At 31.4% G+C, this 22,848-nt stretch overlaps 3 protein-coding genes and 1 pseudogene across 3 annotated transcripts; 3 read left to right on the top strand and 1 right to left on the bottom strand.

The window, feature by feature from the left end:
- Positions 1 to 4,716: 4,716 nt before the first annotated feature.
- LOC123263417 lies at positions 4,717 to 6,629 on the bottom strand. The gene is made up of 8 exons (XM_044726209.1): positions 6,622 to 6,629; positions 6,192 to 6,409; positions 5,955 to 6,106; positions 5,778 to 5,846; positions 5,535 to 5,697; positions 5,328 to 5,443; positions 4,926 to 5,154; positions 4,717 to 4,807 (listed from the first exon to the last, which is right to left on the bottom strand). Exons 1-8 carry the CDS (start codon positions 6,627 to 6,629, stop codon positions 4,743 to 4,745), a joined length of 1,020 nt encoding a protein of 339 aa, XP_044582144.1. The 3' UTR covers positions 4,717 to 4,742.
- Positions 6,630 to 12,391: 5,762 nt separating this feature from the next.
- Positions 12,392 to 16,290, top strand: LOC123263492 (annotated as a pseudogene).
- A 1,233-nt stretch (positions 16,291 to 17,523) lies between these two features.
- Positions 17,524 to 19,060, top strand: LOC123263552. Its single transcript, XM_044726458.1, has 2 exons — positions 17,524 to 18,408; positions 18,510 to 19,060. The coding sequence occupies exons 1-2, from the start codon at positions 17,616 to 17,618 to the stop codon at positions 19,058 to 19,060; spliced, it is 1,344 nt and encodes a 447-aa protein (XP_044582393.1). The 5' UTR covers positions 17,524 to 17,615.
- A 132-nt stretch (positions 19,061 to 19,192) lies between these two features.
- LOC123263631 lies at positions 19,193 to 21,006 on the top strand. The gene is made up of 3 exons (XM_044726570.1): positions 19,193 to 19,497; positions 19,532 to 20,720; positions 20,938 to 21,006. The coding sequence occupies exons 1-3, from the start codon at positions 19,193 to 19,195 to the stop codon at positions 21,004 to 21,006; spliced, it is 1,563 nt and encodes a 520-aa protein (XP_044582505.1).
- The last annotated feature ends 1,842 nt before the right edge of the window (positions 21,007 to 22,848 follow it).

A 22,848-nucleotide genomic window follows, 5' to 3' on the forward strand; every position in this document is an offset into this window, starting at 1 on the left:
TGGATGCACAGTAGTCTGTAAGTGAAACGAGCGTATAATGTCGGTAAGTCAGGAACAAGTGTTGTATTTTTTTCATAGTCTTAAATGAAAAACCATAATAATTTTTGTTTATGAAAAATATAATAATATTGTTTTTTTTTTTTTTTTTTTTTTTAATCGTTAGATATTTTATTCAACAATTAATTAATTAATAAATTATAATTTATTTTCAACTTAACTTTAAATATTTTCTGCACGTCTAATATTTTCACCGTAATTCCAAAATTCGAATCCATTATTAAAGATTTGAGTTTTTTTTTTTTTTTTTAGAGACGAAAACTTTAATTTCAAAATTACGGAAAAATTGTTTGTTATCAAGAAAAATTATTATGAGATATTTTTTTTTAACAATTTCTTTTTCAGATCTTTTTTTATACAGTTAATAATTTCACCGTAATTTCGAAATCAAGATTTTCGTAATCATCAAAAATTTGAATCATTTATTACGATTATTATTTTGAAGTCATGGAAAAAATATAAATTTATTTAAGCTATTTTTATCTGTACAATGAAAAAAAATGACTTGGTTTTGACACTTTATGAGGTAACTGATTTAATCGTTTCGAACAGTGTCGCAGATAGCCGAACTGGTAAAGTTTCGGGCGCGCAACTAGATGAGTCGGGTTCGAGCCCCGGCCTGTCCGAAATATTTTTTTTTATTTTATTGTCCGTGACAGTAGCGTAAAATTATCGTATTTCGACAGTATATTGAGCGTACAGTGTCGGTCATAACGTCGTAGATTCACTTGCGTATGCACCGTATATATTCGATAAATTTATAGTAGACATCGTTCACAACGGTATCCGATGCTGACTGACAAACCACTCGGTAAAAACGAACTTTATACGGTGAAACGATCGTGAAACAACCGTCGATCGACCGTGCTTTCACCGTGTCGCCGAAACCGCCAGGGAGTTACTAGGTTGCGACTTGATCTGGTTACAAAGCCTAACATTTTCCATGACGCTGTAACAACCTTGCTAATGTGCGGCTGAAAATTCATTTATTATCAAATACAACACCCAGGTCACATTGGGTAGACACCCTAGTGATCCGAGTGTTGTCAATTTACGTCTAAGTGTTTCTTTTAATCTTAGATCAGCCTTAATACTATGACTATACGAAGGTGAAAATTGCCTTTTACTTGCACTAATTTTCTTTTTGACTAGTACAGATGACTTAAAGATAGAGTTTAATACATTGTATAAAGAATTACAGTTTGTGTTTGGGTTGCTCGGTTGGAGGACAGAATCCCAATCAACAGCGAGTAGCTCTACTACTAACTTATCACTATCAATGGATTTAAAGTTTAACTCATGATGAACAGGAGACGAGCAAGCAGTTTTCACTGCTTTATGATATTTAATAGTGACATTGAGAACCGGGTGGTAAGGATCCACACCAACCAGTGACCAGGACGATCCCCCCACCGAGCAAGCCAAGTTAGAAAAAACTAAATCAAGACATTTATTCTGATTATAAATATAATTAAACTGATTGAGCTCAAAGTGCTCTTGCCATAAACGTAATATATTGGATTTCGAGTCAAAAACAGATATCACATATCGATTCACAGAACAAGGGGAATTAAAATCACCAATCACTATAAGCTGACGATGAACTTGTAAAAAGACCTCCAGGTCTTCGAAGAACTCCTCAAAAGAATGAATACTGATGTCCGGAGCGATGTAGATGACAAACAACAAGATTGAGGAATTAGACGTCGTGATCTTGATGCAGACAGCGTCCACATCTTCATATTTATTAGTGAAGTTATCAGTATTCATGTAGAAGGTTGTGAGATTAGTATCAACCGCAACAAAAACTCCTCCTCCTCTGCCCTTAGACGATGAGCGTCTATCCCCACGGAATACATTAAAGTGGCTGAGGTCCATAAATTCCGAGGATAGCTTATCTGGAGAGAGCCAGGACTCAGTTAAAGCAATAACTTCAGCGTTGAGTAGTGAGATGTTGTCGATGATGGTCTCAAACTTAGTGTTAATTCCCCTTACATTTTGATAGTAGATATTCAGATACGCTTGCGTGTCTCCACTATCTTGGAGATGCCGTTTCTTGTGACAATTCTTAAATTTTCTTCCCCCAGAGATTTGCGACTGGTTAACTCCTTCTTCAGGGCAGCAAATTTCTGTCGTTGTAGAGGGGTCCAGTCTCTTTGAATTTTAAGATTCACAAGTTCGGGCGGAAGAGTCTTGTCTCTCCTGCAGACCCAGAACATCTCTAGCAGTTTATCAACAGCAGATTCAGATGACATAATAATTTTTAGAGGTCGAGGATTAGTTAGAGATTCAGAGTATCTCCCAATTCTCATACATTTCTGTATATTGGTATCCTCTAAATTCAAAGAACTGATAGCAGTTTTAATGCGAGACAGATCATGAGACTCACCGTTAGCACTGTCAAAATCAAGTCCATAGATAATGACATTTTTCTTGCGCTTGACACGATCCTCAATCTCCTCAATCATGATATCTTGAATAGAATTGTTGGCTGACTGAATATTGGGCGAAGAGCACAAGGTACTGTAATTAGCTTCAAGCGTTTTACACCTAGCAGCAGTCTCATCATGATCACTAGACAGCTTAGTAAGTTGAGCTTGACATGAATTAAGTTTGTCTGATATATCATCAATAGATTTATTAAAAGTGTCACGAATTGAATCCATGCGTTTGTTCAATAGCCCTTTAAGAGATTTCATGCTGTCCGTGATCGCTAGATTTAGGCTAGACTGAATTTCAAGAGTGTGTTGGTCCAGAGCATCTTGCAGATTTTGGTTATCCGGTTCATTCAACGTTGATGCCAGCATATCCTTGAGGTCGCTCCTCATTTCCTCAATCAGAAGCTCCTTGAACGAGCTCATTGGGTGTTGCGTAGGTGGTTTAACAATGGAGCAGCACTTGTTGATTGCACCAGCCGATGTCGAACCTGTCACCATAGCACAACTTGGATGATAGTTCAGGCCACATTGCATACAGGCTATCGGTTTGGTGGATATAGTTTTGTCACATAGATTGCAGGTGATATCCTGAACTTTAGATGCCCCGGTTGTTGTTTTAGAGAGTGACATTTCAGTGCTGAGATTCAATGTAAATAAAAACAATAACAGATACACTTCTATGGTAAGTCAGAGTTGTGTATGTTCACTCATAGCACATATAGATGTCACCACAATGCACTCAGGTAACCAACTCAAGTCGCGCCAACTATAGTAACCGAAATAATAGAAAGAAAGAAAAGAAACTAGAAAAAATTAAGGTTAGATTAATGGAATAATCTTTACTTGGGGACCACTATCTCAAATTAACAAACAAATCAAAGATTAATATCTTGTTTTGTTAATAAAAATTTAAACTTTTTAACAGTCACGAAATGGTTATAAACCCAAATATGATTATACACAAATCAAACAAGTAAACTGGGAGCGTGTGAGCTACGACTTATACTTACTATACTTATTCAATATATGTCTATATATATATATATATATATATATATATAAATATATATATATATATCTAATATATAAAATTCTCGTGTCACAGTTTTCGTTGCCATACTCCTCCGAAACGGCTTGACCGATTTTGATGAAATTTTTTGTGCTTATCCGGTATCTATGAGAATCGGCCAACATCTATTTTTCATCCCCCTAAATGTTAGGGGTAGTCCACCCCTAAATTTTTTTTTTTATTTTTTAGACAAAATTTTTAATTTCTATTTTTTTATGATACAACATACAAAAATACATACAATCCTCAATTTTCACCCTTCTACGATCAACCCTTATTTTTTAATAGCCATTTTAGTAATTTAATCATTTTTCCTCTCCGGTCGAAAACTGATCAATCGTCATTTAATTAGTTATCCCCGCCAGATGTCTACAGGTGTCACTTCTGACCCAGTAAACAGCACGGAGTAGGGATGAGAACGAAGCCGGTCTCCTTTCTTTCTCACTCCCTACACAGTTGTCGGCCATCATTATTGTTTATGCATCAAGTGTAGTAGTAACCCCCACGGAAAAAATATATATGTCAGGATATATCCGAGGATATATGCTTGAGGATATATGTCCACATATATGTCACATACACTTTTTTTCGCCTCCGCATATATGCGTGGTATATATGCTTGCTCATATATATGTGAGATATATGCATAAGATATATATCTATAACATATATGTTGGATATATGTGCGCATATATCCGGATATATGCGCACGTAAATCGGCATCGCGGGATGGATATAAAACACAATTATTTTCTACCAATTATTAAATAATCATAATCTTTTATTGTATAACTTTAAGAAACTATTTAAATAATAATCATAACAATATAAATCAGAAATTTATATAAAATAGAAACTTTTAAGGTATAACATTAAAGCTGTTTAAATAAACAATTTGAAAAATGAAACTACTTTAAGTGAAAATGCAAAATTACAAAGTGTAAGTTGTAATAAAAAATGAAAAATTTTAATCATTATTAACTTTTAAATGATTTTGTGAATCTTTTAGCTATCATTAGGTTTATTTTCCTTGGTGTCTTTTGGAGGATCCTCAGTTTTAGGCTTCTTCTGTAATGTAAAATATATTTTAATTTTTATGCACTCGAAGTAAGTAAATTATTGTAATTTTTGTATTGTTATTATTACCTTTAATGCTTCTGACCGTAATTTGTTGCATTTTACGTTAATGCATTTACCAAACTCAGCCTGATTAAATTGTTTTTAAATCGTTGTTGGACTGCTTCTGAAAGTATCAAATTATATTATTGTTTTCTATTTTGTATTGTATAAAATTAAGACAAAAAATACACTATCAAAAACCAATTAAAAATTATATTTTTAAGAAATGTAAGTTATCATACCTTTAATTGCTTTTAATTCATTAGTATTCTCCAATCCAGTGTGTATAACGGTCTTATCTATTGCATTTTTGGGTGGTCCACCTTTGTAGTTGCTTTTAATCAACTGATCTGTAGGAAATACCGAAACCAATAATGAAGTAGTCATAGCTGTAAATGATTTAGTCGCTTCAGCAGCTATCCATTGGTCAGAGGTAACGAAAACATTACTCCCAGGTTGACCTAATTCAATCTATAATTAAAAAAAGTGAAATAATTATAAATCTTTTTATGATAATTTTTTTTTAGTGACCTTTAAATAATTAATAATTATAATTAGAAACTTAGATCAAATTAATATTTTTAGGTTGATTAAGTATTTGAATGAACGCCTGGCAATACAAATTTTAAGTAATAGTTATTTACCATGTTATTTTTTTTGTTTTTTGATCGTTTTGTTTTTGAACAATCAGAGAGTGTTGGAACAACTGAAGACGTGGCTGGAATTGCTGCCAGAACTTTCTGAAGCGCCATTGTAATAGCTGTAAGTAATTTATAATTTCAATATTACTAATAAGATGAATATTTTTAAATGAAAATGTTTATCGAGACGTAAGTTATAAAACAACCAACCTTCTGATAACTCATGTTTTGTTACAAATTCAGATCCACCAGGTCTGACATTTTTCTCTTTAATTATTAGAAGATCTTCATCATCATTTTGATCGCTAGAAAAAACTTTTGAACCAGAAGCCTCTGCTTTGTCATCATCAAAAATGTCAATGTTCTCATTACCCTGTAATAAATATAATAGTTATAGTTTTTTCAATTATTGTAATAGAATACTATTTGTTAATTATCGTTTGTAAAACTTACATCGTTACCGCCCAATAATTTTTTACGTTTAACCTCTGGGCTGTAGTCAATCTCTGGATCAATCACTGGCTGAAAAAATATATACACATTTTAAGTTATTGTAAAATAATTCTAATTTACTTTTCAACACAACTATTTTAAGATATTGCTATTTGAATATTGTTTAATTTATTTTACCACTTCTGACTCATCAATTTTTGGGCCATCTTTAATTATAGAATAATCATTTTGACCAGGTCCCTTGTCATCAGTTATCTCAAGAGACATCCGTCTGGGAGACTCAATACCATCGATGGCTTTCATTTTTTTCTTCAAGTTTGCAAGGGATCCTATAAAAATACAAGAGATAGGGAGATAGATAATACAAATTTATATATAAAATCTTCTTTTATTATTTTAATATTTAATTATTACCTGAGACTGCAATTATTTGTGCACTAAAGCAAATCCACCCACCCAGTGGTTCCTTCTTTGACTCGTGCCACTCAACGACATAAATTTTATCAGGATCTTCATCATCACTGTTAAATTTATCATAGTCAAAATTTTTAATGTGTTCAACGTCTATACCAACGGTATATTTTTTATCATCGTCTCCGCCAATCCATTTCACCAGCGCAAACATTTTTTTACTGAAATTTTACAAAAGTATTAGAATCATTATTAATTATTAACAATTCATGTCATACTTGTCTTATTTTTCAATTAATTTTAATCAACATAAAAATAAAATAATATTCTCAAAGATAAATTCATAAACATAACCTCTTCCTCAATTTTTTATTATACATTCTGAGAAATATTATCTACATGAATAAAAACTATTTAAAAATGTTCAACTTACCTCCCCATCTTTACAATAATCTTTTTATTATTTATATAAATAACACTTTTAATAATTTTGTTATATCACCAGACGAAACTATTTACTCTCGTGACAAGCATAAAAATGGCGTCCCTTCTATGACTCAGAATAACCACTGTGAATGTGATTTAGGCGGTAACTACGTATTTATTTTTTTTTTATAATTTTAATAGACAATTTTTTTTTTTTGTTATTTCTTTCAATATACTAATAATCAAATGACACTTTGTAAAGTTATTCAGTCATTATCAATACATGTTATTTGCTTAATTTCATAAACGTCTACAGCTCAGTTGGCCATACTTATTTTAGAGGGCGTTAAGTTACATTTTCCGGTTATAATTTGAATTTGAATTTTTTTACTCAAAAATTTACATTTTATTATATTAATTTAAAATATATCATTAATTCAACTGCATTATTATATAAATTTTTATTTCTGATTACATAAAATCATATAGTAAGTAATTCTTTCAATAATTATTTTATATCATAAAAATGGACGCGTTTGTTCAAGTTAACATTATTGAGTGCTTGGTTATGTTTATGTGAGAGCCTAACCTTGACATCTGTTAGCCGCACCTACCCATACTTCTGTTTTCTAAAGTTAACCACGGCTTCTAGTTAACCTATGAATTTCCAGTGATAAGTGTTTTTATTTTTAGTTTCTACCGATTAGTTATTTCATTAGTGACAGCGATTGACTTGAGTTTTTTTGCATAAATTTTTTAAATCTACATAGACTATGTCTGAAAAAAAAAAACGTGGGCCTTATAAAAGATATTTACAGCATGACAGTGACTGTCCCATCCCTAAGCGAATACTTTCTGACTGGAATGCAAAAACGAAACAACAAAGTCTTCCTGAAAGGTATATCTCGATTTACATTTATTGACAACAATTAATGACTCTAATTTATTTTTTTCAATGTAGCGCGATTGCAAACAATGGAGACGAATCGAATGAAAATACTTTTTTTGAGGTAAGTATGAGTATTCAACTTTCAATCTATAAAAGATTCAAATCAAAATTAAATAATGCATTTTTTGTTGTTTTCCAATAGCAAGTTGAACCAGTCTTGGACTATGGCACTGAAACAAATGTCGACAACTCTGATGACTCCGATTCTTCTGTTGGCATTGATGAAAATATTTGTTTGGAAGAATCTGTCAATTATAATTGTCCACCAAACGTGGCATTTGAGAATGAGGTTTGATTGATAAAGCAGTCTGATGATGTAACTAAATATCAGAATAAAAAATCAACAATTTTTTTGTTTCTAGGAAAATGTTGTCAATGATGAGCATTATTATTATTGCGATAGTAGTGAAGAACAAACTGATTTCGATCAAGATGAAGATGACTACGAAGATGCAGAGGAACCAATAATTCGCCAAGAAAATATGGATCTAGAAAATATACCAGTCTGTCAAGATGATAATGGTGAAGAAGACAATAGTTCTTGCATGGCAGAACCTCAGGATCAAGAAGAAAATGATAAATATCCTATCCGAATACTATTAAGAACATTATTAGTTCTGGCAGCTAAATTACGTAAAAATTTAGATAATGAATCAATTTTTATGATTAACAAATTGATTGATTCAGTTCTTGATGTGCCTTTAAATTATACGTCTACGTATGATTTCAAAAAAATTATTAACGAGCACACAATACCATTGCAGATTCATCATTTTTGTCCTAGCTGTCGAATTTATATCGGCAAAGAGTCACAGGTAGTAAATGATGATATTATTGAAGGTACAGATAATGACACACAGGTTTTACATTGCCCTGAATGCAATGTCGATGTCAATGTTAAAGATAATAGGCGAGCAGGTAACATCTTTTTGTACTTGCCTTTAACGGCACAATTAAAAGATTTTTGTCAACGTCATCATGAAGATTTATCTTATGTTAAAAATCGTGAAAAAAAAAAGCTTTTATGCGATTGAGGATATTTTTGATGGAATTTCGTACAAAAAAAGTCTTCCAAACGATTCACCAGAGGATATGATCAGTATCAATTTTAGTATAGACGGAACACCTTTGTTTAAAAGATCTGTGACTTCAATAACGCCAATTTTGTGTACAATAAATGAACTTCATCCACAACAACGCAAACATCAAATTTTTTTAACTAGCGTATTTTTAGGTTCTACCAAGCCGATCATGAATGAGTATTTGAAGCCTTTTGTTGCAGAATGCAAGTCGTTATTCAATAAAGGATTCGATTATAATTCTAACGGAATAAAATACCATAAAAAATGTCAACTTTTGCTCGGCATCTGTGATTCTGTGGAACGCCCTGAACTTAGAGGATCAAAAAATTTTCGTGGACAATATGGATGTGGTTTGTGTAAGCATCCAGGTGAAGAGATAGCGAAGGGCAATGGATCTGTGAGAGTATATCCGATAAATGCTGAAGGTAATCCCTATGGCGAAGGATTGCGCAGTCATACAGAAACACTTAACCATATTAACAGCTACGACAAAGGTATGAAGTATCGTTCAACTTTATGCGATATACCTAATTTTGATATTATTGACAACTTAGTTCCTGATTGGATGCACTGTGTTGCATTGGGAGTTTGTAGGCAATTTTAAAATTATGGTTCGATACTCGTTATCATGACAAAGAATTCTACTTAGGTCAGCACCTTCCGTCAATTGATGAGATGCTTTTATTTTTTAAACCATCCATGGATATTTCTCGGACTCCAAGAAAAATGTCAAAAGATAGACTTCATTTAAAAGCTCATGAATTGGTTATATGGTTATTATTCTACAGTCTGCCAATTTTGAGACGGTTCTTACCAAATAAATTTGTTTAGCACTGGAGTCTATTACTAGAAGGTATTTCAATTCTACTAAAAACAGCAATTATGGAAAGTGATGTTTACAATGCTCAACGGTATTTATTTCAATTCGTTAAGGATGTAGAAAAACTATATGGCAAAGAGAATTTATTGTTTAATCTCCATTTGCTAACTCATTTACCGAAGAGTGTATTAAAATGGGGCCCACTCTGGACACATAGTGCTTTCTGCTATGAGAATTTTCACCAATTTCTTAAAAAATTGGTAAAGAGTTCTAATTCAGCTGATTTACAGATATAAGAAGCATTCCGTTCTCAAATGGCTCTTTTCAAACTGCAGGACTTGTACGAAGATCATTTAACGTTTCGTCAACTAAAATTATTACAAGAGTTAACAAATAAACAAAAAATTCCGAAAATCTCAATCTATGTCAACCGTGTAGGTTTATTAGGAAAATCAGTTTCAGTGAAAAAATTGTGTGCCGAGCATTATTTTGCATTACAGAGGAGAAATGTCACTATCGATAGAGACAGTGCCGTTGAATACTATAAACGTGTTAGCCTAAATAAGGAAATAATACACAGTAAACAATATACCAAAGCATATAAAAGAAATAGTTATACAGTACTACTGAATGACAGTGAAATTTTTGAAATAGAAACATTTTTGGTTGCCAATGTACAGCAAGAGACTAAATGTTTTGCTTTCGGAAAATATTTCATGAAACAGCGCAATTATTGGTTTCAAAATGTTAAACTCGAACACATGTACTTTGCTAATCATCAAAATGATTTAGCAGTTATTGAAGCACAAAATATCGAGCAAAAAGTGACAGTGTTACAATTCAAAAATGATGTAATCTCTGTAATTTGTAAGCACCCAAATAAGTTTGAAATGTTAACTTGAACAAACGCGTCCATTTTTATGATATAAAATAATTATTGAAAGAATTACTTACTATATGATTTTATGTAATCAGAAATAAAAATTTATATATTAATGCAGTTGAATTAATGATATATTTTAAATTAATATAATAAAATGTAAATTTTTGAGTAAAAAAATTCAAATTCAAATTATAACCGGAAAATGTAACTTAACGCCCTCTAAAATAAGTATGGCCAACTAAGCTGTATACACACTGGGCTGGAGAATACTAATAAATTGAAAGCAATTGAAGGTATGATAACTTACATTTCTTAAAAATATAATTTTTAATTGGTTTTTGATAGTGTATTTTTTGTCTTAATTTTATACAATACAAAATAGAAAACAATAATATAATTTGATACTTTCAGAAGCAGTCCAACAACGATTTAAAAAACAATTTAATCAGGCTGAGTTTGGTAAATGCATTAACGTAAAATGCAACAAATTACGGTCAGAAGCATTAAAGGTAATAATAACAATACAAAAATCACAATAATTTACTTACTTCGAGTGCATAAAAATTAAAATATATTTTACATTACAGAAGAAGCCTAAAACTGAGGATCCTCCAAAAGACACCAAGGAAAATAAACCTAATGATAGCTAAAAGATTCACAAAATCATTTAAAAGTTAATAATGATTAAAATTTTTCATTTTTTATTACAACTTACACTTTGTAATTTTGCATTTTCACTTAAAGTAGTTTCATTTTTCAAATTGTTTATTTAAACAGCTTTAATGTTATACCTTAAAAGTTTCTATTTTATATAAATTTCTGATTTATATTGTTATGATTATTATTTAAATCGTTTCTTAAAGTTATACAATAAAAGATTATGATTATTTAATAATTGGTAGAAAATAATTGTGTTTTATATCCATCCCGCGATGCCGATTTACGTGCGCATATATCCGGATATATGCGCACATATATCCAACATATATGTTATAGATATATATCTTATGCTTATATCTCACATATATATGAGCAAGCATATATACCACGCATATATGCGGAGGCGAAAAAAAGTGTATGTGACATATATGTGGACATATATCCTCAAGCATATATCCTCGGATATATCCTGACATATATATTTTTTCCGTGGGGGAACGTTGACAGATCTGTGCAAATTTAGCACCTCATCCAAGGATTCGTGAAGTAAAAATGACCTTAATCGATAGGTCTACGTTAGGTCCGGATAGGTCCACCAAAATTTTCGTTAGGTCCCTCATAGTTTTTTTACAAAAAATTTTTTTAATTTTTACTAAAAAAAAAAAAAAATAGCACCTCATTCTATGAAAAGCTGGCTAATTTGATCAAAATCGTATTCTTTATCGTTAGGTCTGTATTGGTCTATGTTTTTTTTTTATATTAATGATTTTATTGTCGTTATTAATAATTATAAATTAATTAAAATCTGCGCATGCGCACATCGCATCTAATACGGCGCACAATTTAATGTATACCCGTTTTGATTTTTCAACTTTTAATAATTCATTAGAAAAATATATTAATTCATGAACTGCTTTCAAAATGATTAATTAATAGCATTTAAATGAGCTTATACCTTTAAAAATGTCCATAGTTTGCAAGATACAAGGTAATTTTTTATTTATTTACATTTTTTAAAATATAAACCCATCCTGATATAATACACTCATAAAGAGCTTCGATTTGAGTATCCACATGCAATTTTGATATATTTTATATTGTTTACTGATAATATATTTAAATAATATTTACGTTATTTTTATTTTTTTCTTATTTCGCCTAAAACGTCAACTGACATGTTTTGCCGACATATCAGTAGTAAAAATAATTATTTGAGTTTACAATGTTGAAACCTTTTATACTACAGCTTGTAGACTCTGTTACTGCTTAATGAACATATAACATCATTACATATGTAAGTAGTTTAAAGTTAATGACCACGTGTTTTTGCTTATTTGTAACCAATAAATAAAATAATTAAGATTAAATAAAAAAATAATAAATATGTCAATAACGCCAAGAGTAGTGTAAGTATTTTTTATATATTAAATCAGTCAAAATTTTTTTCATATAAAGTTTATATTCGTTGATTATTAGCGCTTAAGTATGGAATTAGCGGGAAGTTGCAGGGATGGCCTTTAGGGTCAACCGTTTTCCTAATTTTTTTAATCAGATACAGATAGTAACACTAATCAAATCATTTCAATTTATATTTCATGCTTGGAAGAAGTGAGTTATTAGCCAAAAGTAAGTAAGCTGATACAAATTTGTATTAAAAAAAAATGTTACCAATTTTAAAATTAAGTTAATAAAGTATCAAATTTTGAAAACTATAATTTTCTATTTTTTATTGGTTTTATTTGAATTCCTTACTCATTGATTGGCTATTTAGGTTAACGCGCGCGAAACACAGTCGATTTAAATCTTCAATCATTAGAAAAATACGAAAACTAAATAAATTAATTAATTTTCTAATAATAATATAAGTATTTATTATTTTTATAATTAACTTGTCATATAAACAAACTAATTACGAATAAAAAAAATAAAACTGATCACATTTAGATAATAAAAAATAAAGTATGACACGTTGGTTTTGTTGATCAAATAATTATTCAAGTTTATATGACGAGGTAAAAAATAAAAATTTTATTTTTGTGATTATTTATAAAAAAAGCTAACAATTGAAAAAAATGCCTTTTTTAAAATCAAAAATACGATCATTTGTATTGTATATATGACATGTTAAAATTTTTTTTTTTAAATTGAGAAAAAAAAGGTGGGCATCAATATATAATAACGCAATCATGAGGAGCATACTTTGAAATAATCTTAAGTTTATTTAGATTACCAGAATCCCATGTTAAAAAAGTTTTTTGAATATAATTTTCATACAGTGAGTTAAAAAAAAATATAATTAAGGGCATACTTACTGGTATTTTTTTAGTATAAGCTGAAAGCACCGGTTGGTTTAGTTCTGCAGAAAAAGCACGATGTACTTTCTTTCGAATGTATAACTCCAATTGAACAGTTTTGTAAAAAGTATAATGCTTATCAGTTTATGTTTGTTTCGAATAACAAAAACGCCCTCATAATCTTATAATGGATAGAATGTATGCACTTTTAGATTTAATTGAAAATTACAAAGACTTAAATGAATTTAAAACGGATAAAATAATAGCTCAATTTAAACCGATGCTTGTGTTTAACGGAGATTTATTTGAAAATAATGATTTGTACAGTAGTATTAAAAATAGATAGATAGATAGATTTATTCATGTATAGTAGTGAAGACTACCTTTTACATTTTTTCATACATTCTCCTGGAATAAATATATATGTATATATAAGTACTACATTGTTTACACTGCTGTATTTATCACATATAAAAATATATCTTATGCTTTGTGCTGCTATTCTTATGTTCATCAGCTGCTTGAAGTTCTTCCCTTGAGGGACTTAACTGCCTCATTTTGTGATGCATCTCTTCCTTCTTGGACTTCCTTTGCTAATTTCTAGAATTTACCGAGGAATTGACGGATTTCATTGACTGGCTCTCCTCTGAGAGTCTGTCTTATAGTATTAAAAATATTTTAATTGATATGTTTCAACGAAAAGCCATTAATGATGTTAGGCTTTCAAGATTAGAACAGGTACTCAGCTTTACAGCTGTAGATGGCAAAATTTATTTAAAACATCATAAAGTGAGTTTATTGTTATTGATTGCTGTTGGTTTATTTTTGAAAATAATTAATCTATTGATTTTTTTTACAATTTTTTAGAGTTTCATTGAAGAAATCTCGCAGTAAAGTTCCCAAATTCGAATTGGTGGAAATTAGACCGATCATGGATTTAATAGTTAGAAGAACAAAATTAACGTCTGATGACTTGTAAAAGCGAACGCGTGGAAGGCCTAAAGAAATCAAACCCAAAACGAAGAAAATATCAACTCTGACACTTTCTGTACGAAGTATGGTAGAATCCGAACAAAAACAGTTTCACTGTAAAAAAAAATCGCGCCAAGTCCACGTTCATAAGACTATTAAGAAAAAAAAATTTCTTATTTCTTTACAAAAAGATATAAAATAAAAAAATAAAAAAATTCAAGTAACCGATATGATTGTTTATGATTTTCGGAAATTAAAAAAAATTTTATTGTAAATTTGAAAATTAAGAAAAAAATTTTGGAACGTATTTAGTGTGCGTGGTTGCAAAATATTTTACTTTTAATGAAATTCGTAAAATCTATTTACTAGGACTTTAAAAAAATTGAAATACACAATGACGCACACCAAGTACGTTCCAAAATTTTTTTTTTAATTTTCAAATTTACAATAAAATTTTTAATTTCCGAAAATCAAATACAATCAAATCGATTACTTGAATTTTTTATTTTATATTTTTTGTAAAGAAATAAGAAATTTTTTTCTTAATAATCTTATAAACGTTGACTTGGCGCGATTTTTTTACAGTGAAACTGTTTTGTTTGGATTTTAGTATTTTTTGTAATTATAATAAAAATTTACAATTGGTACCAACTTAAATCTCGCGTTGGCTGCATTTTTTATAGCAAACTATCCTCTTGAAGCTACAGTTTATGTAAAAACAATTCCAGCGCACCCTGGCGAATGTAGATGCAAGCTGTGAAATGTATTTTTTGAACTGTAGTTTCCCATCTATTGGAAGATTACCATGCATTCTCGAATTATTTAGTCTGTGGCATGTCACTTTTTACATAGAAAAAAAGTCAGGATCGAAATTTTTGAGCTTGCTATAGTTTGTGCTGATAAAATTTAATAATTTCAAGTAGATTAATTATTATAAGTGAATATAATTAATTAATATCAGTAAAATAAAGCATGAATTACTGTTATAATATAAAATTTAGAAACAAAAAGTACCGTAGAATTAAATAAAATTTTGCAACCTCAAAATACCGTTCTGCTTACAGTAAACACAGTCGGTAGTCTGGCGCTTCGGTTACAACGGATTTGAACGGAACTTGGCGGCAGATTCTACCGAATCTGTGGATTCATCTTGGAGTTCTAAAACTTGATAAAATACAAACAAGAAACATGAATGGTCTAAAAAAACAAGAATTCCGAAGGAACAAATCACCAAAATAAAAAAACAAAACTTGTAGAGGATAATCAAGACAACTGATAAATATTGGGAAAAATTCATTATATATTTCGTTTTTTTAATGAAAAAGTTTTGTAATTACATTTTATTTCATTTAATCTTTTACAAAAGTCCAAATAGAAGTTTGTTTAATCCTAAATCATTAAAAATTAAATATAGTCATTAGTATTCAAGTACAAATATTTTTTAAATTATCTTCATTTTAACACCATGGGCTTCTCTATTTTTTTTAACTTCATCATATGCATCTAATCACTCTTTATTCTTAAGACTCTGGTTGAGACTTATTTCGTACAATAGTTCTAAACCTAGCTAATGTTTTATTTGTACATACTTTCAGGATCAATTACTCAAAGACAATAATAAAATCAATTGTTATGAAATAATTCTTGAAAAAAGTAGTTTTTATTTGGAGTAAAACAAACACGGAATCGCCATCGAAACTTGTATTTATGCATATGTATATATTTCGTTCCATGAGCGCATGCGTAAGGAGCTTATTAAGGCGCACGTGCATCTGCCTTACATTATGTTAATCACCATTTCAAATCATAATAATTAATTTTAATTAATTAAAAATAAATAAGTAGAATCAATTAATATCTTGCATAGAAACTGAATGAGTAAGAAGTAAGTAATTCATTGAAAGCAAATATCATAAGAAAAGTTCAATGCTTCTCAAATAAATCGAGAAAAAACTATTTGTATATTTTATTGTTAATCATTAATTAATATTATCAGCAAATACAGATGTTAGTTGAGTAATTATTGAATTATTAAAAGTCTAAAAATCAAAACGGTTATACTTTGAATTTCCCGTCGCATTAGATGCATTGTGCGCATGCGCGGATTTTAATTAATTTATAATTATTAATAACGACAATAAAATCATTAATATAAAAAAAAAACATAGACCAATACAGACCTAACGATAAAGAATGCGATTTTGATAAAATTAGCCAGCTTTTCATAGAATGAGGTGCTATTTTTTTTTTTTTTTTTAGTAAAAATTAAAAAAAATTTTTGTAAAAAAACTATGAGGGACCTAACGAAAATTTTGGTGGACCTATCCGGACCTAACGTAGACCTATCGATTAAGGTCATTTTTACTTCGCGAATCCTTGGATGAGGTGCTAAATTTGCACAGGTCGTTGACAGTTATTATTTTGCTATCTCAGTGTAACTCTCATATTAACTTTTAATCATTCCTATTTTATCAATAATAATCAAATTATCAATTTTGAGTGTATTTTGCACGATTAGTTAATCAAGTGATTTTATAACCTCAAAAGTACTCAACACGTGACACGAGCTTCCAATAACAACGGATTTTGTGTTGTAAGTATACTTTTTTTTATTTATATCGAAAATGTTGTTGATCTTATAAAAATGTAATTTTAATTTAATTTTATTAAAAAAAATGTAATTGAACAATTAAGATTTTCATAGTTTCCAAAAAATCAATCATTATGAATCTTTATTTTGATATGTCAATGGAAATATTGGTTGTATGAAAAAATTATAAGAGACAATGTTTTCATAAAATTTAATTTTTTACTTTTGTTTGAAAAATTTTTCCATAAAAATTATATTTTTGTTATAATTTCATAAATTAAAACTAATTATTTCAAAACTGCGGCAAAAATCCTGGCCCTAATTATACTTTTAACATTTTTCATCATTAAATAATTTCATTAATTCTATTTATGTATGTTTTGTACAGTGAGCAATGCCAAGAAAACGCAAAGGGGCTGATTTGAGCCGCAGTACAAGTAAAGTTCGAAACTTGCGAAATAGCAGATCCGAAAGAACAGAAGAACAAATCCAGCAACAAAATACTGATGCACGTGTCAGAATGGCGCAATTGCATCAAGAAGAGCCAGAAGATACACGAGCTGAACGCAATGAAGTCAGAAGATTAGAACAACGATAATCACGCCGTTTCACAGTCAATAGACGAAGAACAAATGACCAACAACGACAACAGGTACATCGAGCATTTATATCTGATTCATTCCTGCGTCTAGCATTCCAGTATGAGCCCGATATTGAATATTATGCTCATTCAAAAGTGGTAATTGGTGCTATGGACAAGGAATGTCCGCATTGTCATGCTCTGAAATTCAAAAATGAGCCAGCTGGGATGTGTTGCGCGTCAGGAAAAGTGCAACTACCTGAAATTGAAACACCACCCGAACCATTGAACGGCTTACTTTTCGGCACGGATCCAGATTCTAACGTGTTCCTGAAGTCAATTCGAAGATTCAATTCATGCTTTCAAATGACATCGTTCGGAGCAACAGAAATAGTTCGAAATACTAATGCAAATGGTCAACAATTCAATTCTACATTCAAAATCAGAGGCCAAGTTTATCATAAAATGGGGTCACTGCTGCCAATGCCAAACGAACCACATAAATTCTTACAAATCTACTTTATGGGCGGCGAGGATTCCGGAAGCGCACTTGCCAATCGCGTGAATGCACGTTGTGATTATAATAACCTTGATTCACTTTATGCCAGTCGCATCGTCAGCGAGCTAGATGCTCTTTTGAACGAGCACAACGAGTTGTTGAAAATATTCAAATCACATATGCACCAATCACAAAGCGATAATCACGCTATCGTCATTAATCCTGATAAAACACCAGCTGGAGAGCATATTCGTAGATTCAATGCACCCGTTGTTGATGATGTTGCTGGAATCATGGTTGGCGATTGTACAGCTGCACGAGAAATTGTGATTCGTAGAAGAAATAATAATCTTCAGTTCATTGCTGACACACATCGTTTATATGACGCTCTCCAATATCCGCTAATATTCTGGAAGGGACAAGACGGATATTGCATAAACATAAAACAACGAGATCCCGTATCAGGTACTTCATTGATTATTAATTTGATCATTAATCATTTAACAAAACAATTAAATTATTGAACGTAATAAATTTAAATTAATTTTTATGAACAAATATTACAGGAGCTGAAACAAACAAGAACGTTAGCTCAAAGGATTATTATGCGTACCGATTAATGATTAGACGTGGCCTGGACAACGTCATTTTACAATGTCGTGAGCTTTGTCAACAATTCATGGTCGACATGTACGAGAAGATTGAGAGCGAACGACTACGATACTTACGATATAATCAACAAAAGCTGCGCGCGGAAGAGTACATTCATTTGCGAGACGCTATCAACAACAACGCCGACGTCGCCGAAATTGGTAACCATGTCATTTTACCATCATCGTACGTAGGCAGTCCATGTCATATGCAAGAATATATACAGGATGCTCTGACTTTCGTGCGCGAATATGGACGACCATGTTCATTTATCACGTTCACATGTAATCCAAAATGGCCAGAGATTACATCTTTGCTACTGCCTGGCCAAAATGCAATACATCGCTATGACATTACAGCACATGTGTTCAGACAAAAGTTGAAGTCTTTAATAAGTTTCATTACTAAATCACATGTATTTGGTCCCACACGTTTCTGGATGTATTCGGTTGAGTGGCAAAAGTGAGGATTACCTCATGCACACATTTTGGTTTGGTTCATCGACAAAATCCGTCCTGAAGAAATCGATAGTATCATTTCTGCGGAAATTCCAGATCCATCCACTGACCAACTGCTGTTTGATATTGTTACAACAAACATGATTCATGGTCCATGTGGTACTCTTAATAGTTCATCGCCTTGCATGGCTGATGGAAAATGTACTAAAAATTTCCCTAAAGATTTTACCAATGATACGGTCACAAATGTCGACGGATACCCAATATATCGTCGAAGAAATCCTGAAAATGGCGGACAATCATTTATTAAAAATATCATCAACACAGACATTGATATTGACAATCGTTGGGTGGTGCCATATTCGCCTCTGCTGAGCAAGACATATAATGCTCATATTAATGTTGAGTTCTGCAGTTCTGTGAAGAGCATCAAATACATTTGCAAGTATGTCTATAAAGGCAGTGATATGGCTGTTTAGAGTGGAAAATACTAATGTGAATGCTCCTCCAGTAAATAAAAACGATGAAATAACGCTCTACCAAATTGGTCGGTACATCAGCTCCAATGAAGCTGCTTGGCGTATCTTTGGTTTTCCAATTCATGAACGGGATCCAGCAGTTGTTCAGTTAGCCATCCATCTTGAAAACGGTCAGCGTGTATTTTTCACGAACGAGACAGTGATTGATCGTGCTACAAATCCACCTAAAACTACACTCACTGCATTTTTTGAATTGTGTAATCGTGCGGATGATTTTAGTGCCTTTGCACGAACATTACTCTATTCACAAGTACCACGCTATTTCACATGGACTCAAACAAAAACATGGATACCCCGCAAGCAAGGCTTACCAGTTGCTGCATGTCTCAATTTATTTAAATCAAACGCCTTGGGGCGATTATTTACAGTCAATCCAAGACACACGGAGTGCTTTTATCTTCCACTGTTGTTGGTTAATGTTACTGGCCCATTATCATTTCAAGATATACGTAAAGTGAATGGGCAACAATATCCAACTTATAAAGATACTTGCCTTGCACTCGGCTTGCTGGAAGACGACAACCAGTGGGAATACATGCTTGCTGAAGCTGCATTGAACTGTACAGCAATACAAATTCGTCTACTATTTGCTATAGTGTTGACTACATGTTTCCCAGCCCGAGCACAGATATTATGGGAAAATCACAAAGATTCAATGACTGATGATATATTGCATCAACATCGTATACGGTGCCACGATCTAACCATAACATTCAGCGACGAAATGTACAATGAAGCATTGATTGCTATTGAGGATCTTTGCATTATCATTGCCAACTTTCCACTTAGTAATTTTGGTATGAATTCGCCAAATCGAACTGCATCTGATTTAATGAATACTGAAATGAATCGTGAACTGCAGTACAGTACTGTAGAAATGGCAGCGATTATTGCCCGCAATGTCCCACTAATGAATGAGGAACAAAGAACCATTTATGATCGCATTATGCTCGCAGTTTCAGCTGGACAAGGTGGGTTCTTCTTTTTAGATGCACCGGGTGGAACTGGCAAAACATTCGTTATTTCGCTAATTCTTGCTAAAATACGATCAAATAATGGCATCGCATTGGCCGTTGCATCATCGGGCATTGCAACAACTTTATTGGATGGAGGTAGAACAGCTCATTCAGTATTTAAGCTGCCACTAAATATTCAGAATAACCCTGACGCAGTATGCAACATTAAGAAACAATCGTCCATGGCCACTGTGCTGAAACGGTGTAAAATTATTATTTGGGATGAATGTACTATGGCACACAAACATTCACTTGAGGCGTTGAACAGGACATTGAAAGATATTAAAAACAGTGACAAACTATTTGGCGGAACTCTGTTGGTCCTTTCAGGTGATTTCAGACAAACACTTCCAGTCATTCCACGTTCAACATACGCTGATGAGATCAACGCTTGCTTAAAATTATCTCCATTGTGGCGTAATGTTGAAAAATTACAGCTAAAAATAAATATGCGCGTTCAAATGTTTCAAGATCCATCCGCTGAAACATTTTCAAAACAACTCTTAGATATCGGTGATGGAAAAGTTGCTACAGATGAAACTGGATACGTAAAATGACCGACCGATTTCTGCACAATCGCTGATTCGCAAGATACTCTCATTGAACAAATATTTCCCGATGTACACACACAGTACATAAATCATGAGTGGCTTGCAGAAAGAGCGATTTTAGCGGCAAAAAATGTAGACGTTGACAATTTAAATCTGAAGATACAAATGTTATTGACAGGGAACTTGGTATCATATAAATCTATTGATACAGTTTGCGACGACAGCGAAGCAGTAAATTTTCCCACAGAGTTTTTGAACTCACTGGATTTGCCAGGCATGCCACCGCATAATTTACAATTAAAGGTTGGATCTCCAATTATCTTGCTTCGTAATTTGAACCCGCCCCGGCTGTGCAACGGTACGCGATTAGTCATTCAAAAATTAATGAAAAACGTGATCGAAGCCAGGATTTTATATGGCAAGTTCAGAGGTGAAAATATACTCATAACACGGATTCCTATTATACCTACAGATGTGCCAATTCAATTCAAACGTATTCAGTTTCCGATTAGATTGGCATTTGCAATGACTATCAACAAATCCCAAAGTCAAACAATGTCTGTTTGTGGATTAGATTTGAGAACACCATGTTTTTACATGCATACAATATACACATTCTAACATACATACATACTTACAATAAGTAAGCTATTTTTTGTCTACACTAGAAATTACTAGGAAATTATTTATATGGCAAAACAACGTTTGCCGGGTCAGCTAGTATATATATATATATGGGGCATTCCACGCCAAATCGACCCCTTTTGAACCCGACCCCTTTAGATTTTGCTGAAACTTTTCCATCCTTTTCTACCCTTTAGAAAACATTTTTGAGAATTTTTTCAAATTTTTTTGTCCAACCTCAAAAAAGTTATGAATTTTTCGAAAAAATGGCTTTTTTATTTTCAAATAGCTATAACTTTTTTAGAAATTAACTTTTGGGTACCTTTTTTTTTAAAAAATTTTCGTTTTTGAATGAACTTTTCGAAAAAATATACGAAAAAAATTTAACATGATCAATTATATAAAATAATCGGTTTTTTTAAGTACAATCGTCATTTTTTCCAAGTCCGCCATTTTTTTTTTTTTTTTTTTTTTCTAAAAAAAAACTTCAATTTATTTCACAACTATCCCCGCTAATCCCGAGCAGGGCCAATTTTTTTTTTATATTTTTTTTATTTATTTAAAAAAAAATTTTGTTTAATTTTAAAAAATGAAAATTTTTTTTTCATAAATACTATTTATATAACAATAAAATGTTATTTAATGGTTCTGAGGTATTATAATTTCTATTTATTATCTTAATCTTCGATTATAATGACTGAAATTCAAATTTTGGCGCGTCAATAGGATCGATAAACTAGGGTATGGCAATCACAGACTTACCTATAGCCAGTTTAGTAGATACACGTGATTATGTTTCGATTCAAAAATCTATAGTGTTCCTCTATATTGAAATCTAGAACATAACCTATCAATCTTTTTTGCATTTTAGTGTCGAATAAAAAATTGTTGTCATTACATTTGATAAATAAAAAAATTTCTCAAGTTTATGAACATGTTCCTGATTCACTCTTTGTGAAAGTGTTAATTATTTTGATTTTACTAATCTCCATTTAGTGGAATAATTTCATTGAAACATCATGGCATCAATGAAGCAATTTGATCGATGTTGTTATCCTTTTGGGCT

The sequence above is a fragment of the Cotesia glomerata genome, linkage group LG1, assembly GCF_020080835.1.
Source record: "Cotesia glomerata isolate CgM1 linkage group LG1, MPM_Cglom_v2.3, whole genome shotgun sequence".
Classification (NCBI taxonomy): domain Eukaryota; kingdom Metazoa; phylum Arthropoda; class Insecta; order Hymenoptera; family Braconidae; genus Cotesia; species Cotesia glomerata.